Source organism: Limulus polyphemus, unplaced genomic scaffold (genome assembly GCF_000517525.1).
Source record: "Limulus polyphemus unplaced genomic scaffold, Limulus_polyphemus-2.1.2 Scaffold1699, whole genome shotgun sequence".
In the NCBI taxonomy this organism is placed as follows: domain Eukaryota; kingdom Metazoa; phylum Arthropoda; class Merostomata; order Xiphosura; family Limulidae; genus Limulus; species Limulus polyphemus.
Window position 1 is genome coordinate 208,879 of NW_013667309.1, and position 17,180 is coordinate 226,058.

General features: G+C 29.7%; 1 protein-coding gene across 1 annotated transcript in view; it reads left to right on the forward strand.

The window, feature by feature from the left end:
- The first annotated feature begins 1,607 nt into the window (after positions 1–1,607).
- The window catches only part of LOC106464598 (pleiotropic regulator 1-like), a 22,999-nt gene continuing 7,426 nt past the window's right edge, over positions 1,608–17,180 (forward strand). Inside the window, exons 1-9 of the mRNA XM_013924754.2 lie at positions 1,608–1,876; positions 2,551–2,657; positions 8,384–8,511; positions 10,000–10,148; positions 11,738–11,833; positions 13,038–13,130; positions 13,449–13,598; positions 14,032–14,133; positions 15,067–15,159. Of these exons, the coding sequence (XP_013780208.1) occupies positions 1,871–1,876; positions 2,551–2,657; positions 8,384–8,511; positions 10,000–10,148; positions 11,738–11,833; positions 13,038–13,130; positions 13,449–13,598; positions 14,032–14,133; positions 15,067–15,159 (924 nt within the window). The 5' untranslated portion in view covers positions 1,608–1,870. The remainder of the gene's footprint in view (positions 1,877–2,550; positions 2,658–8,383; positions 8,512–9,999; positions 10,149–11,737; positions 11,834–13,037; positions 13,131–13,448; positions 13,599–14,031; positions 14,134–15,066; positions 15,160–17,180) is intronic.

Sequence of the window (17,180 nt, forward strand, 5' to 3'; positions counted from 1 at the left end):
CAGGACTGAAGATGTCTGCATTAGGGTTTAGCTGCAGAGTCTGGAAGGGGTTTGTCATTGTCTGGGGCTGGTTAAGTCGATGGCTAATATATCCTCATTGTGTAACGGACAGTAAATCATTCTTTAATGTGTTTAATTCGGTTTGAAATTTACTAATGTTTTCCATTTGTGTACTCTGGCTTTCTCTCAATTGTTGGAGACTTTCTTCTTGTTTATTTTCTTTCTCTTCCATCCACTGCTGTAGTCTCTCTTTTTCTTCATTTTCTTTCTCCTCCAACCACTGCTGTAGTCTCTCTCTTCTTGTTTCTTTTCTTGTTCTTCTTGTTTCTTTTCTTTTTCCTCCAACAACTGCTGTAATCTCTCTTGTTTATTTTGCTGTTCGAGCTGCCATTGTTGCAGGTTTTCTTGCCACTGCTGTAATCTCTTTTCTTGTTTCTTTTCTTTTCCTCCAACAACGGCTGTAATCTCTCTTCTTGTTTCTTTTCTTTTTCCTCCAACAACTGCTGTTATCTCTCTTCTTGTTTCTTTTCTCGTTCTTGTATTGCTGCCATTAAATCTGCTAAGCTGTAGTTTGATTTGCCACTTCTCGTTTCCATCTTCTTTTTCTTTTTTTTTCAGTCCCACTCTCTGACACCAATTTGTTACGTCTCTGGTCGTTTGTTAATTTCCCGTATAATTTCTTTCCGAGAAACTTCAGCGATACAAGTATTTTCTTAAATAAAACTAGTTTATTCTTTCTCAATTCAACTTTGCAATACACTTAATTTCCACAGTCACTTCCACTTAAACACACGCTAGATTCACAACGATCTATTCACGCACTTTACTTTCTACCGCGCTTGACTCAATTGTCCGTCTTTATCTGTCTGCAATTATCCCTCCCGCTTTATTTGCCAGTCTTATATATACAAAATAGAGGGCGTCTCGAGCCTTCAGGAACCTTCTAGACACTCATTATGTGTTACCAGAGTCACGTGACTTCCGTTGTCGTAACATAGTTTTTAATAATTAAAAAGTAATAATAACAACAAGAAAGTATTCTATAATTTAACTTTATAAGTTTTTTGTTTGTTTGTTATTAAAATAAAGCCACGCAATGGTCTACCTGTGCTGTGCCCATTTTGGGTATCGAAACCCTACTTATAGCGTTATAAGCCCTCAGACGTACCGGTGATTCACCGAGGAGCTTTAACAAGCTGAGGTGGTCAAAGAGCTGTTGCTGTATTTTTTAAAGAGATATTAAAACGTCCACAGGGAGGACTTACAACGCTAAAATCCGAGACTCAATTACCAACGGTGGACATAGTAGATAGCCCAACGCGGCTTTGCTCAAAAACAAACCCAACGAAACATTATCTTTTGGTAAATTTTTGTTCTTTAAAGCGTGACAAGTGAAGCAGTAACGTACACCAATACAATATAATAATTGTGCGTGATAGTTGATTCGTCTCTGCTGATGACTACAAATATACAGCTATTTTTAAAATACTTTTCTCTAAATATCCAGGAAAATTCTAGCAAAATATCAAATTAAAGAATAATAATATCTTGATGAGATGAATCTCTGGAATACCACCATTAAGTTATAAATGGCGGTGTCTTTATTTCGTACAGTAATGAAATAATTTGACCATACAGTACTTAGGAGTTTCTTACTAAGTTTCTAACTATTCTTGTTAAAAGCCTTTTATTTTCGCAAATAAAAGTACACCTTCTTATCACTAGTGGAATACGGTTGAAAGAAAGACTGTGTATTTAGTGTTATTGTAAGATTTAGTAGTTGTGAAGGGAGACTTCGACGATAGGTTTACTACATTCGTCAAATGGATTAGTGATGGTTATTTAAACTCAAAGTGAAACAGTGAAAAATATGGAGGTAATTACTTGAAGTTTGGTAACTGAAAATTAAAATATATCGATCTTTTGATGATAAACTTAAGTACTTTATCAAATTGTAAGTCGTGGAATAGTTGAGCATGTTTGTTTCGTCGTTGAACTAGAAATGGTCAAACAAATACTAATCGTAACTTAGGCCTACTAATAGTAATACATGCTTTTAGTAACTGTTAGCTACAGCTCTTATGCACCGTGTTATTATTTATCAGATTACTTACGGAAGAGTTTCTTTTACGCCGTCGTCAATTTATATACTTTATTCTTTATATAATCTTTAAAAGTAAAAATGCATCAATAAAAATGTAAAATGCATGTTTAGTTTACATTTAATCTTGGAAAAGTAGAAGTGTCAATATAAAAAAAACTGCATAGTTTTAATTGTTTCATATTCTAAACGAGAATAAACAGTAGTTTCAAAAGAAAATTGAATCTGCCGTGATATTTAATTCTAAAAGCATTTTTACTTTAACTTGTGCAATATTTTTGTATGTATATTTAACAAACACTAATACTAATACAAATTAGTTTTTTTCATTATAGGTTAGTGTATAGTAAAATTTGTAAAAACATGTTTTCATAAAATGTTATTACTTAAAATGCTGTTTATATATTAATCTATATATTTTTCATTCATTTATTGTGATACATGTGCAGGAGGTTCAAAAGCATTCCGTACATACACTGGTCTTTCGTTCATTGAAGAGGACTCATGATATGTTTCTGTCAGACCAAGCTAATCCTCCACCACCTGATGAAACCAGGTAAGGACTATGGTATTTAAGCCATGTTTTGCTTGTTAAAGAATCTATAAAGTAGCTTCATAAAACCAGCAATGCTTGCATTGCAAAATACTTCACAATGAGAATAACAGATACTTTTATCTAATTCCTTTTTTAAGATACTTAAATTTGTTTTAGGACTTAGGAACATAAATACAGTGTGACAGAAGACTTCAAGCCGATAGTGACCATACAACAGATGTTGCTGTACAAGCAGGAAAAACGTATCACATGAAAACCAACAATTTCTAAGATATACATACATTGAAAACAAAGGATACGTGTACCTCACCTGTCGTACTTAGTTCTCAATCCAAAGACCATAATTGTATGATTATGTTCCTGCCCACAGTTCAGTCTATACATATTGCAAGAAATTAATAAATTACTGTCAGAATATTGTTATGAGGTCTCTTCCCATTCCTCTGCCGATGGCCCACGAGTGAATGGAATTGAAGCATCTGTTTAAATGAAATAGTGGCAACACTAGGGCCAATTAGAGTAAAGTAAATAAGTACCTAGATGGAGATAAAATTTAGCTCATCAGCACAGGTATATATGAAAATCATTGATATTACATTAACAAAACAATCCAAATAAATTAAAAACAACAAAAGTGTACATTATGTTTTTGGACACATAGCTACTTTCAGGTGAAAATTTGGGGTTGATATTGGTTATAAACAATATTTGTTAGAAGCTGCAGTTCATAGTCTGTCTAAGTTTGAAATCTGTTGTTTATGATATATTGTTGCAAGATGTCAGATGCTTGTGACATAACAATATATGTACTTATGGCTTCTTGTAGTGTACTGTAATCAAGGTTAATTTGTTCAATGTGTATAGTTTGTGGCACTATTTGTTTTAGATATAACAACCTTCCCTAACTTCAAGGTATATTATCATCTCTAGTAGCTATTGGAATATAGATAATATGTGGGAGGAAAACTTTTACATCAGAATGACTGGTAAGTGTATACACAATATTAACTATTTATCAGGATGGCAGCAAGACAATGCTTAGCATTTATTCTTAAGGTACAAGGTGTGTTACTGAAATGTTGGGGCTTATAAAGAATGATATTGGATGCATTGTTTGCTTTAGAGATACTAATGAGAATGTCAAAATGATACTATATATATAAATGTAAGTGTATGTATAATTAGGTGAGATTATAAATACCTTCAGACTAATGACATATGAATGCAAGAGATAAACTGCCACATCTGAGTGAGCCACAACTTAATCATGTATAAATTGTGACATGCCCTGAAACACAATTCATAACTGTCATCTCAAACAAAATCTTATTGACATTATAGAACATTGAACACCAGTTACAAGTAGCAATTTCAGAACTATAGTCTATTTTAAGACTATCAGTGAATGTTTGATAATTGAAATTTGAAGTTGTTTTCAAGACTATTACACCATTTCTTTGTGACTCAATATATTTGGCAACCTATCGTTACCACTCAAGTTTCATCCTTAACTTTGATAATCCAACCACTATAATGATGATATATATATTTATTTTGGTAACATGTATAATTTTGCAAACCATTGGGAACGTAGGTACACAATAGATTTTCTATATATGTTCCTTATGCTTTTGTATCAACCTAAGTGAATATCGTGAAGTCTATAGGAGTACATAACTGATGAAAGAACTTATTAGAGTCTTAATGAATTTGATAATGGGAAAACATTCAAATATACCATTACCTATTAAATGATTAACATGAGTTGATATTTAAATTTGATCTTAGTTACGTTGAAGTAGTTTATTCTGATCATAAGTTAATATTAATGTATCTTTATTAGGTAGAAGTTAAAGTAGGATCCGGAACCATTATCTGCCCACTTTCAAAAATCACCCAGTAGGATAAATATGGAATGATGATAAGTTAAAAATATACAGAACAACATATGTGCTCTGTAGAATATAGTGGTTAATGCCACAACACAAGATATTTGAGATTGAGTTACACATGTGAAAATATATACATACACTAATAACAGGTATCAATAAACTTCATAACAGAATGTTAAACTGATACTACCATATTTCACATGCCATGTTCAATGACAAGTCTGGATATATGAATAACAATACAGGACTACTATTATAAGTACAAGTTACATGTTATTTATAATATCATAATAAAATCATGGATATCTGTTTATGTTATATATTGTTTTGCTATTCCTAGGAATCTCCAAGGAAGTTTACACATCAAAATGTCTTTGATGCTCTTTGTAAGTTAAGTACACTGAATAGAAAGTCAACAAAAACATACATGAACTACAAATCAAAACACAACATAATATTCTCCAGTATTCAATCAAATGAGAAATGGCATGTGCCTTCTTTATCAAATTCTTGTGATTAATTTGTTAGTTTCTGATTTCTAGTTGAATATTTTCATGGTAGTAATTACATAGATTATGGCAAATAACATGAGTTACATTTGTTTTATGTATGGTTTGCATAGAGACTTTCTTTTGTAAACCAAAACTAAGTGCTTTGCACACTGTATTTGTATGCATTCAATTGTATATTCAATATGCATACTAATAATAAGTGCTGTTATTCATATATTAGTTTTAGTGTCTTCCGTAGCAAATATTCAGTTTCCATTTCCTTTTATAGTTCTTTCTTAATACTGTAAGTGACATAGCTTTCAATATTGGTTCACAACTTCGAGTTTTCATTCCAGAATATTTTATTTCTCTCATATACTGGTATGCATGAATAGTTTCAGGTAACATACTTGGGCCGTTATTTTAATACAGGTGAATGTGTGGAATGTCTGTCAACTTGCATGCTCTGGTAGCCTGTATTTTTTCTTTTTTCTCGTATCTCTATTACAAAAGAAAAACAATTGTAATATACCTATATTTTTCTTATGTAAACATTTACCCCTATATACCTATCAAACAGAAATATAAAGTTTAAAATAACAGAACAAACTAGATTATCAGGAAAACCATAGCACGATTTTGTAACTCTCATTTTGAAAACAGGGAAAATTCTTTTAAATAAATCTCTTTATTCTGAAAGTTTATGTCCTAAACTTTGAAAATGATAGACAAGGAAATAGCAAGGGCTTTGAGCTATTATCTTTTAGCAGTTATTAAGATTGAGAAGATTCTTAATTGTTAAAGGATAAAAAATGTAATCTATATTCTTAACTAGAATGGATTGAAGGAAGACTTGCCTATTAGTTAAACTTTATTGTTAGTAAAGTGTTGTAATCTGTTGCCAAAGCTCGCATATAAAACCTCAAAAATACTTTTATAAAAAATATTCTATGTTGGTTTGCCAGTTCTTCTAAATGGTGTGTAAAGTTAATTAAAAGAAAAATAAATGTAAATAAATTGGTGTTAAAATTAATAAATAATAATAATCTTAATACTTATCCTTATTCTGATTTATAAATTACTCAAAATTTATTACATTTACACTGTACCAGCTTTATCTAGTTCACAACACAACAGTTACTGTTCATGCAATTTAATAATATAAATAGCATCTCAGCCACTACTATATTTGTTATATTCCAGCTGGCCTAATGAGCTCTTGATTTGGGCAAAAGGTCTCTTAGCACTGAATACAGTAAATATAGTATGTTTGGTGTATGTTATACATTCTTTTTTATTTTGAGTCATAAGAATCACTAACTTTTGATGGTTTTTGATGGATCTTCTGTATTAATTTTAATAAGGGCACTGTAGTAGGTTTTGTAAGCTTGAGGAATAGTGTGGATGAAGACATAGTATGTACAGTTACTTTTAATCCTTTTATAATTTTGTTTGGTAAATACTTGGATTTGGTAGACTATGTTCAAAATTTACTATTATTTTATTTTACTTTTTGGATGAGGGGGTGATCTTGATGAGCCATATAAATTTGAAAAGGTCTTCATTTGTGAGAGGAACATTGAAAAAGAAAATACTTTGGTTTAATTTCTGACAAATCTCTGTAATTTTCAGCTTATTGTTTAACCCTGGAGAAAATAAAAAATGAAGTAAAATATGGAGAATTAGTGATAGGAATTTTTAATTTAAAAGTAATATAGCTAATTTAACTTTGTGAAAGAATTGGTGAGGCCTTATTTTAGAGTACTGTGTCAGAGTTTAAAATAATCAGCAAGATACTTTTATTTTAAATTCTTTGGCCTACAAATATTACATCTGGTAGTACACGTTGATCATTAGACTGTTATTAACTTAAATTGAGTTTACTTTAAACCTAGTGCATGAAAGATGCAAGATTGAAATAAATATTTCATTTATTAGCTTACTTTCTTGAAAACTTTGATATCATATTTTGATTTCATGCACTATTTAAATTAGTGTTTCGGCAGCTTTGCATTAAAAAAAGATTTTCAACAATATTTTGCTTTTCCTGGCAAATTCCTATAGTCAACTAAATATATATAAAATAAATTGCAGAATTAATATTCTGTATGCAGTTATGTAACCAATATTACTCTTAGAAAACAACAAATATTGGAAAACATTCCAGAGATGTCTACTGGAATGATATCTGGTTTAAAAATTTAAACTTGGGAGAACAAGACATTACTTAATTCAGGTGTTAAAAACTATTTGCATAATCTGTGTGATGGGTGTGATGGTAAAATAAATTGTTAGAAATAAGTACAATCTTTGGGAATCCAATTAAAACTTGATCTTCATCAGAATTATTCATCTGATAGTTTTAAATACACATTCTTGAAAAATAGTTCTCCTGATGGTGTGGCATGCATTGTTGCTTAGCTTAGACTAATTCATTAGGTGGAAGTGTGATCTTAGTAAATCATACATCATTATATTACCCTGCTCATTCATAAATTGGAGTAAAACCATTTAAACTTCTTCAAAACAGCAAACTTGAGAGTATAAAAATTAATACAGTGCAATAGATTACAGTACATAAACTTGCATATAATAATAGTTTTTGCCACTTTAATTAATTGGAAGCAACTTTAATTTCATAATTTTTTCTACTTTACATCCTCTTAATCCTTTTAATCTCTTTGGCATTTTGCACTTGCAGAGTGAACAAAAGAAATTGGTAAACCTTATTTTTCCCTCTGTGTCATGGGAAAAATTATCAACAATATTGTTTTGTTAAAAGAACAAGAAATATATTATGATTTCCTTTAAACAATATTATATAGTATTAAGTGTTCATTCAAACTATAAGGTGAGCATAGATGCTGAAAAAGAATGAAACGTTTTAGCCATCTTATTTGTAGAAATAAACTGTAAAAACGTATAAATGTTGTCCAGATAAAACTTTACATGTGTTACAGTTTGTATGTCAATTCACTCTCATAAACTAAACAAACACCACCTTAAGTAAAATATATTATATAAGGGCAAAATCATAAATAATATTCTACGTTAAACTGGTGTAACGTTGAAACATGTAGAGTCGTCAACTTTTTGAAGGCATAGATAGGCCTAAATAAAATGTTTTTAATTGTGTACCAGTTTAATGTTGAATATTATTTATGATTTTAACTTTATACAAAAGTGTCAAAATACTATAACTATGATTATATTTAAGGGCAGTTTCAATTATGACAAAACCACTAATCTCTTTCCCTTTTGTAAAGCATAAGATAATGACAGTTACACCACAACTCAACAGATTACCTATAGTTTACTTGTAATTATTTATGTAACATTACAGTGAAAAGATCAAACTGATGGTAAAAGCAGCAGATGAATACAAACCAGTGATGCACCTCATTAGAAATAATCCTGACAAAGAATTCAGACGCAGTGTCTCTGACCAAAGAGGAGAAATTGAAAATGGGGGTAAGGAAGATATTACTATAAACTTTGATATTTCTGGGTGTTGTATACCATTTTAACAAACTGTGATGTATGATAAAATTTTGGCTTCACAAAAATATATCTGTATCTATAAGTACAGTGTATAAAAAAAAACATGATGCATTGAACAATTTTAGAAAAATCTTGTCTCTGGAAATGTAGTTTGGTTAATTTTACACAATTTGGGCCTACTTATTTATGAGATTTATAAACTGCTCATTAGATAGAGATTGACAAAAAATTATTTTTTCACCCATATTTTTATCAAGAGTTTGCCTTGGTGAATAAGATTGTCTGGTGACTATCAAGTAAAATTAATAAAAAACCTATCTGGGTTTTATCTTCTCTTACCACTGAAAATTAATGATAATTGGAGCATTCTTTCTCTTTTGGAAACTTGTGATAAGGGACTACATATAAAAATAAACATTGATGCCCCCTTGTTCCCCAAAATGAACTAGGAACCTAATTTGTATAAATTTCTGAATGATTTTCTTGCTCCAGTTTGTTTGTTTTTTTACACAAGGTAATAAAAGTCCCAAATCACTTGTAATGATAAAAAAAACTTACACGGTACAAATTATCTCATTGTTAGGATAATTTTTTAGCAGAATTCCTATTGATATGTAGGCTTTTAATTAATGGGATGGTATTGCATAGATATAATTGAAAAGTAAATTTGCTAAGGACAGTTAATTTTTAAATTATTGATTTGTGAATTGAGTTATTGTTCAGTAAGATAGAATATCTCAAATTGTAGAAAAACAAGGTGTACAAATTAGAATATGTCACTTCAACAGGGCAATGTTATTTTTCTGCTTGATGTTCAGAAACATTATTAAAAGGGTTGTACATGTAATTATAAGATATTGGACAGAATAAACTTTTGAACAAAACATAGTTGAAACATAAAATATTCCAAATAAATTGATATAGTAAAGTATAAGAAAATAAAAAAAAATACTGCCTTACTATTACATTGTCACAATTCTTAAAGAATACTGAACAAGTTTACAATAAATTAAATTATCATTTTGTAACAAATTTTAGATGAAGTTATTGTGTTATAATCTATACTTTTTATATTTTGTTGACTTTTATGCTTCATTTTATTGTTGTTTTTGCTTTGTTTCTCTTTTTACTTGCCCTGGCTTGTTTTTTTTATAGGGTGAATGAAGCAAACAAATCAATGACTTGATTATTCCCTAATAATAAAGAAATACAAATTCTATACAAAAATCTTGTACTTGTCTTTTTTAATGAAAATATTTATTGAAAATGTTATATTTTGAAATTATTCTTTTGGTAGATTTCATATTATAAAAGGTTGATTTAATCATAGCTTAATATATTTGTTGGAGGACTAATAAATAAGTTGTCAGTTTGCAAATAGAATCCTTTAAAGAATTAAGTAACTTAAAGTTTTATGCCTTTGTTAACGAGAACTTAGTAATTATTTTCAATGCTCAGGTGAAAGCAACTACTTTGAAAATTATTTGGAAAGTGGTCAGGACTCAAGAAATGAAACAGACCAACATATACAATCAAATTATGGTGAGATTACACAACCTCCTATCATTGATGATTACTATACATCAAGTGGACAAAAACTTTCACAGGTGATTTGTATTTTTAATTCATTTTATTTAACAATGGCTTCTCTGGTAAATTACAGTATTCTAGAAGACATGATGTTTTCTTTTCTATTGTCCACCTGGTGGTAATTTGTAATGCCTCAAAATAATTTGAATTGAAATTTTTATATAGTTAAGTGTTGTACTTGAAACGTTTTTAACATATTAAAAATGTGCTGTGTAACTTAATACAAGATACATCTGTCATTCACTGGAATTTTTTTCACCTCAGTGTTTGCATCAGCTTTAATCTTTTGAGTCCTCTACACTCAGTCGTTTGGAGAAAATGGGGTCCCCTTTTATTTTTACACAAACCATAAAAAACATTATGATTTTGTGTTAGTACTCACTAACTATAGTAATCTTTCGATGTTTTGTACACTATGTTGGTTTGCCCATGATGTTTTCCTTACTTTTCCTGCTACGACATCCTCCTTTTTTGGACATCACACAAATTTAAAGATAGATGATGATGCATCCAAGTCAAATTGTCCCATGTAAGTTCTTTAAAAAGGGACAAAATACTTCCACTCACAACACCACAGGAATGAATTTATCAGTTTTGAAAACCATATGATAGTGAATCGGATGTAAAGAAAAACATGAAACTTATTTTAGTGTGCATCCTGAGGATGTATTATAAAGCGATTTTATTTATTTTTGATATTAAAGCTTGTGCATTTATTTGTAAAACTTGCATTAATATGAACACTGTACTTTTAATATTTATGTATAAGATACTAAGAGTTACTTCAAGTTGTCATATAGATTATACATTGCACATTTACAGAATGAATTCCTACGTAACATTAGATGAAAAATGAAATACTGTATAGTTTTATTACAAGTTCTTTGAGATTTCTAATTCTTATTAGTTACTTCAAGCAAATAAGTATAATTCCAATTGCTATTTATTTACATACCTAATTATTAGTTCAATGTTGTTTTTTTTCTGTAAAAAACATCATCTAAGACCAATACTTCCACTTCTTGTTGATTAAGGTGTAGTTTTTGGTCCTGTGTAAAATATTGATAAAGCACAGTTTGCGATTTATCAAAGAAATGAATCTATATGAAAAATTAACATTGTTTTACTTTTTTATATTATAGATTACTTGTAAAATTTTAAATATTAGTGTAGATTAAGCCTTTTAAATTTGTGTAAACAAAAGAATCATTCATTTTGAAGCTGATATTTATTTTAAGACATTAGTTTATTTTTAAATATTGATATGCAGTATTATGCTTTAAGCCTACTTAAGAATTATTTTATTAGATGTTGGCTTTTAACAGTTTATGTACTGGTGAAAACATTGGCGAGATGCTACTAGGGTAAGGAATTAAATAATCGTGATCTACCAACTAATTCTTAGTTTTAACAAAACATTTTTTTTATCTTTGCTAGAACAGTAAACTAATTATACACTTCAATGTGGATGTAATAAAAAAAAAGTTTTATCTTCTTTTATCCTCTCAATACACCCATACAAGGTGTACTCAAATTGATTATTAAATTTTATTTATATTCAGTTTGTATGTACTGGTATTCAACCCTATAATGTATTTTATTTTAGGCACTGGTATTGGCTGGAACACAGCAGCAAGCAATATCAAGAAAAGCTCCTACAATGCCCAAACCTCAGTGGCATCCTCCATGGAAACTTTACAGAGTATAAAATTAACTTTGTATAAAAAAAATACAATTAAGCTATTGTGTTTTAATTTAGGATTTTTATACTACTACTTTTCTTTAAAGGGCTTGGTTGTTAAAACAGGTGATCTTTCCACGTGGCCTTTGGCCTCCTTTCTGGGAGCCGCTACCTGAAATATATATATCTATATGTCCGAAAAATAAAATACAAATTTTTGTTTTTGTATCTGTCGTAGTTATAATATAAAACAAAGAAATGATCTAAAGACCAAAGATTGGATGATGTAGTGGCTTAAGTAGTTTTTCCTTGAGCAAAGAGGGAATATTCTTTATCAGTGTCCTGGATTACCTTTTGATATAACGAGTATTTTACCCCTTAAAATAAACTGCAATGTTGAAAATGAAACCTCAGTGTTGTAAACTTGTGTATGTTCAGGTCATTGACTTTTTCTTCATCCAGTAACTGACATTTTAGAACTATTTTACTGTGTTTACTAGGCACATGCTTCTTTTGTTTATATATGAACATCATATTAAAAACTACCAGAAGTAATTACATTGTAAAATCAATACAGTAAGTACTTTAGTTTCAGTTTGGGTTTACTTACTGATTAAGCTTTTTTTTTTTTACAATTTATTGCTTGTAGAATACCTGTTCTAAAAATAAATCTTACTTACTATAAAAGCTGTAAGTTGTAGAAAATATACTTAAACCGTAAATAAACTCAAAACAAAACTATAAGTTCAAACTACAGCAGCAATTGAGTTTTGTTCATATGATGCCTCACATCAAACTTTCCTATCATCTTAGTCTTGTTCTAAAAAGAAATCTTACTTTCTGTAAAAACTGTAAATTGTAATATAGTAAGTACTTTGTTGCCATCAATCAATAAAATTAGGCCACTATAAACTTCAGTTCAACAGTATATCCTAACTATGGATAATGATCAGCTAATCACTGTATAACTTATTCTGTTTGTTTTCTTCTTTTGATCTGGGGATTACACAACAAATACTGTGTGTATTTGATATGCTCAGTTTTTATTTAAAATGCAATTATTTATGTAAAAAAAAAAAAGAATGCATATTTATGCAGATACACAATTTATCTGGAGCACTGTTTGTAGTAAAGAAACATTTTGGTTCATCTGTTGCTCATTGTAAGTATATCATAACAAAGTCAACTTGTATACTTGCATGTTAGATTTTCAAACTTCTTTCAGGTGATCAGTGGCCATCTTGGTTGGGTGAGATGTATAGCTGTGGAACCTGGAAATGAATGGTTTTGTACAGGGTCAAATGACAGAATCATCAAGGTATTATTGTGTGCCATTATCACACCCTTAGTTAGCATTAACATATAGTTAAATTGTAATGTTTGTAAAAATGATATGTAATTCAAAGAAATATGAAAAATTAGGCTCAGTTTAGTAAAATCACAAATTTCTTCTACCTCAGCATGATTCGAGTCGGTTATGGTAGTTTTAAATGTTATTGTAACAGCTATTCTGATTTTTGACATAATAATTACACCAAAATTGATATAAATAAAATTATACAATGCTAAAAGTTATTAGTCTTGTAATTAATTCATCACTGGTAAAACTTGATGCTGTATTTTTAACTTTTATTAGATATGGGATCTTGCTAGTGGAAAGTTAAAGTTATCTTTAACCGGCCACATCAGTGGGGTCAGGGGTCTGGCTGTGAGCCCTCGGCAACCATATCTTTTCTCTTGTGGTGAAGACAAACAAGTGAAGTGTTGGGATTTAGAATACAATAAGGTGAACTATACTTAAACTCAGTGAAATAAACACCTAATGATGAATTACAAACTGTAAATCTTAGAGGTGATTTTCTCAATTTTATCATATTTAATGTGAAATAGATTTTGATATCATCAACAGTTGTGATGAAAAAGTAAAGTTTTGTTACTACGTTATTAGAGATTTCATGTTATTTACTGTAAAAGATTTATTTCCTTAGTAACAATCAAGACACAACTAATTGTTATCTTCTAATTATAGCACTTCTCTAAATGTATTAAAGGTAATATATGTACATGTCAAGTAGTGAAAATAGTTTCAAGATGCTAATAATAAAGTAGGAATTTCAAGAAAATTAACATGCAGTTTTTTCTTTAAGTGATAGCACATTATTCCACTGGATATAATAAACACTAGCTATGGTGTGTATTAATGTTCATTTAATGTATAGGTAATTCGTCACTATCATGGTCACTTGAGTGGTGTGTATGCTTTAGCCTTACATCCAACCATTGATGTTCTTATCACAGGTGGTAGAGATTCTGTAGCAAGGGTGAGTTTGTTATTGTTGTGTTTGATTAATGAAGTTTTTATTAGTTTTGTATTCTTTCTATCTCAAAGACTAACAGCCATACAATTAACAGCTAATATAAAGCTAAAACAGTTTACAGCAAGACTAAAAGCATTGTAGTTAACAGCTAATAATTAACTAAAACAGGGTGAGTCCAGTAAATAGCAATACAAAAGTTTGGTGTTGAAAATTCACCAGTTAGATCAGAAAGCATTAATAAGTTTATTACCTTAGTAATATTTAATATATATTATCTTTGTAAATACCCCTTTTTTTTTACTAAACACACACACACACACAGTTATGGGAATTTTTCAAAACTTAAAATATTGATGTACTTATATAAATCTGTAGTACACACTTTACATCTCTTTTAATCTTTCACTGCCATATTTAAAGATAATTTCTCTGAATGATAGGTTTATTTTGGGTACACAATAAAAAAAACAAAAAAGGACATGTTTTAATATTACCTAACTGGTAAGTTTGGTGGGGAATACCCTTTCTTCCTGGTGGTACAAAATTCCAGACTTACTTTTTGTTAATAGCACAGCCTACAATGCTAAAACAAGTATTATGTGACCCATCTATGTTGCTGTGATAAGAGATGTATGTACCCATGGCAGTGTAGAGTTAAGAATGCCATTGGTTTTTGTTGTTGTTTTTTTAATTTGAAATCAGATTTGAACATATTTGCAACAGTGAAACAGTATATGGAAATATCCAAAATTATTTTATAATAAAGTTGTAAAAAATGTTATTTCTTAATAAAAAACATTAAACTAGTTTTTAAAGAATGATTTCTTTTGAAATTATATGACAGTCTAATTTTTATTTATAAATAGTTTGTTTTTTTTGCCTGATGTAAAGTTATTAATATGTATTTATTAACAAATAATGGATCAAAATTTTTAGGTTTGGGACATGAGAACCAAAGCTAACATCCATACGTTAGCTGGACACACAAACACAGTAGCTAGTGTCCAGAGTCAAGCCACAGAACCACAGGTATTTCCACTCCATAAATTGTTCAATATCCATTTCTCGATATGTAGCAAATGTAGTCAATGAGATTTATGTTAAAGTTTGTATTTTAGTGTTCATATGTTAAATTTAATGCTTTCTAACCCAGTGACATCATTTCAGCCACTTCTGCATTTGCATTTATGAAAATTAGTAACTCAAGTGAAAATATATTTGAAAGCATTAAAACAGTTGAATGTTTTTAAACTTCAGCTATATTTTGTAGTAAATTTACTATGTATTATAATATAAAATCATAACATAACATGCTCATAACTTTTGACCTGAAAACCAGATTTTACATACATTAACAAAATCCAGTCATAGGGTCAATGATTTTGTGCACAAAACTGCTTTGTTGAGCTAAATTTTGCAATAAAATGTCCTGTATATCATTAAAACTGGTAATATAGATACTATTTTTCTCACTATATTTTATTTATAAAAGTTCCCTCTGTAATCCTTTTGTAAGAATCCTCACTGATCTCTAAGCTAATGCTATGGTGGAGACATTGGTAAGATTCCATTAGTTTCAAATTACATATGGGAGTTTTTATAAAACAAAAAAAGAACTGCCAAATTAATTACTTCCAAAAAACTAACAAGTGTTCAAACTAATAAAATTAGTCTGTTATGTTTCTGTAGCATAAAAAGAAATGCAAAACTATGATATAGTTAGATTATTTGAAGAAGTATGATTACAAAACACTCTAACATAATAACTAAAAGTTTGAAGTTTTTAAAGTTTACAATATTTAAGGAAGAAAGAGAGCTCTGTGTGAAAAAGATGGTGAGGAAGAAAATAATTTCAGCTTTGAGATGTTATGTTTATGATTTGGTTAGCTTTAGAAACATGGAAGCTGTAAAACAAAGTTTGCCCTGAGGCCTAGAAAAAAGAAGAGTTTTGTTTCTTATTATTTGCTGACAAAAAATAGGGTAGGAAGATAGGCATTTCTTCTTTTTTTTTACATTCTCAAACATAGGGTAAGTAATTGAAGTATTGGGCTGATTGGATTTTGTCACAGTATCTTTTACTCTACTGGTACTTTCAACTTCTGTGGGCCATTTTGCTTTAGGCATACAGTGAAATTCAATTGTTTTGACACCGAATGTGTCTACTAATTGGTCTATCCCAATGTCCATTGAAACTTTGTCCAGATCACAGATCAACATGTGTTGATGTCTACTCATAATCATTTGAATCTACTTTAGGATGGTATGACTCAAATACGTCTTTGACATTGTCATTTTTAGGGAAACATGTGGGCATTTGTTAAAGATGATAGCCAATATTCTACCCATCATGATGAAATGTTTGAATTGAAGTTCAGCTATAATTGGCTGTGAGCATTCACACACCATATCAACTAACGAATCAGAGACATGGTTTCTTTTTATCTTTACCTTGCACGATATGGTAGCAGATTGGTGCAATAATATAATGATAATAAAAAAATTAATTGAAAAGCATTTTTCATTAGGGTTGGTCTGGAGATTCGTTTTTTTTTTTTGGGAGGGAAAGCATTGAAAAGACTTAAGGGTTGGGCATTTTTACAAAGGGTTGGTTAGGGAACCAGAAACAAAGTTGTTGTTTTTTCTAGGCCTAAGTTTGATTATACAGTTTTTTTTTTACATCACTATTTTAAGAGATTCTCTTTTTCACATTATTTGAGCTAGAAATAGATATATTAAGATCATAGATTTACAGCTTTGTTTGTTATTTTCCCAAGTTTTACCTATGCAGGTTGGAATTTTAAAAACAGAATTGATTAAAATTAAGACAATTGTATGTTTCACAAATACATCGTTTATTCACGACCATGTTTCTCAAGTAAAATGGATAAATGGACTGATAGAGACTTGTTTTGATGGTCAGTAGTAAAGCTTTGGTCTTTTGGCACTGAAAATTGAGTTTTATTACTCATGGTGAGCAAAGCACAGATAGCCCATTGTTTAGTATTGTGCTTAACAACAAACAAACTTTATATACATATATATATATATAT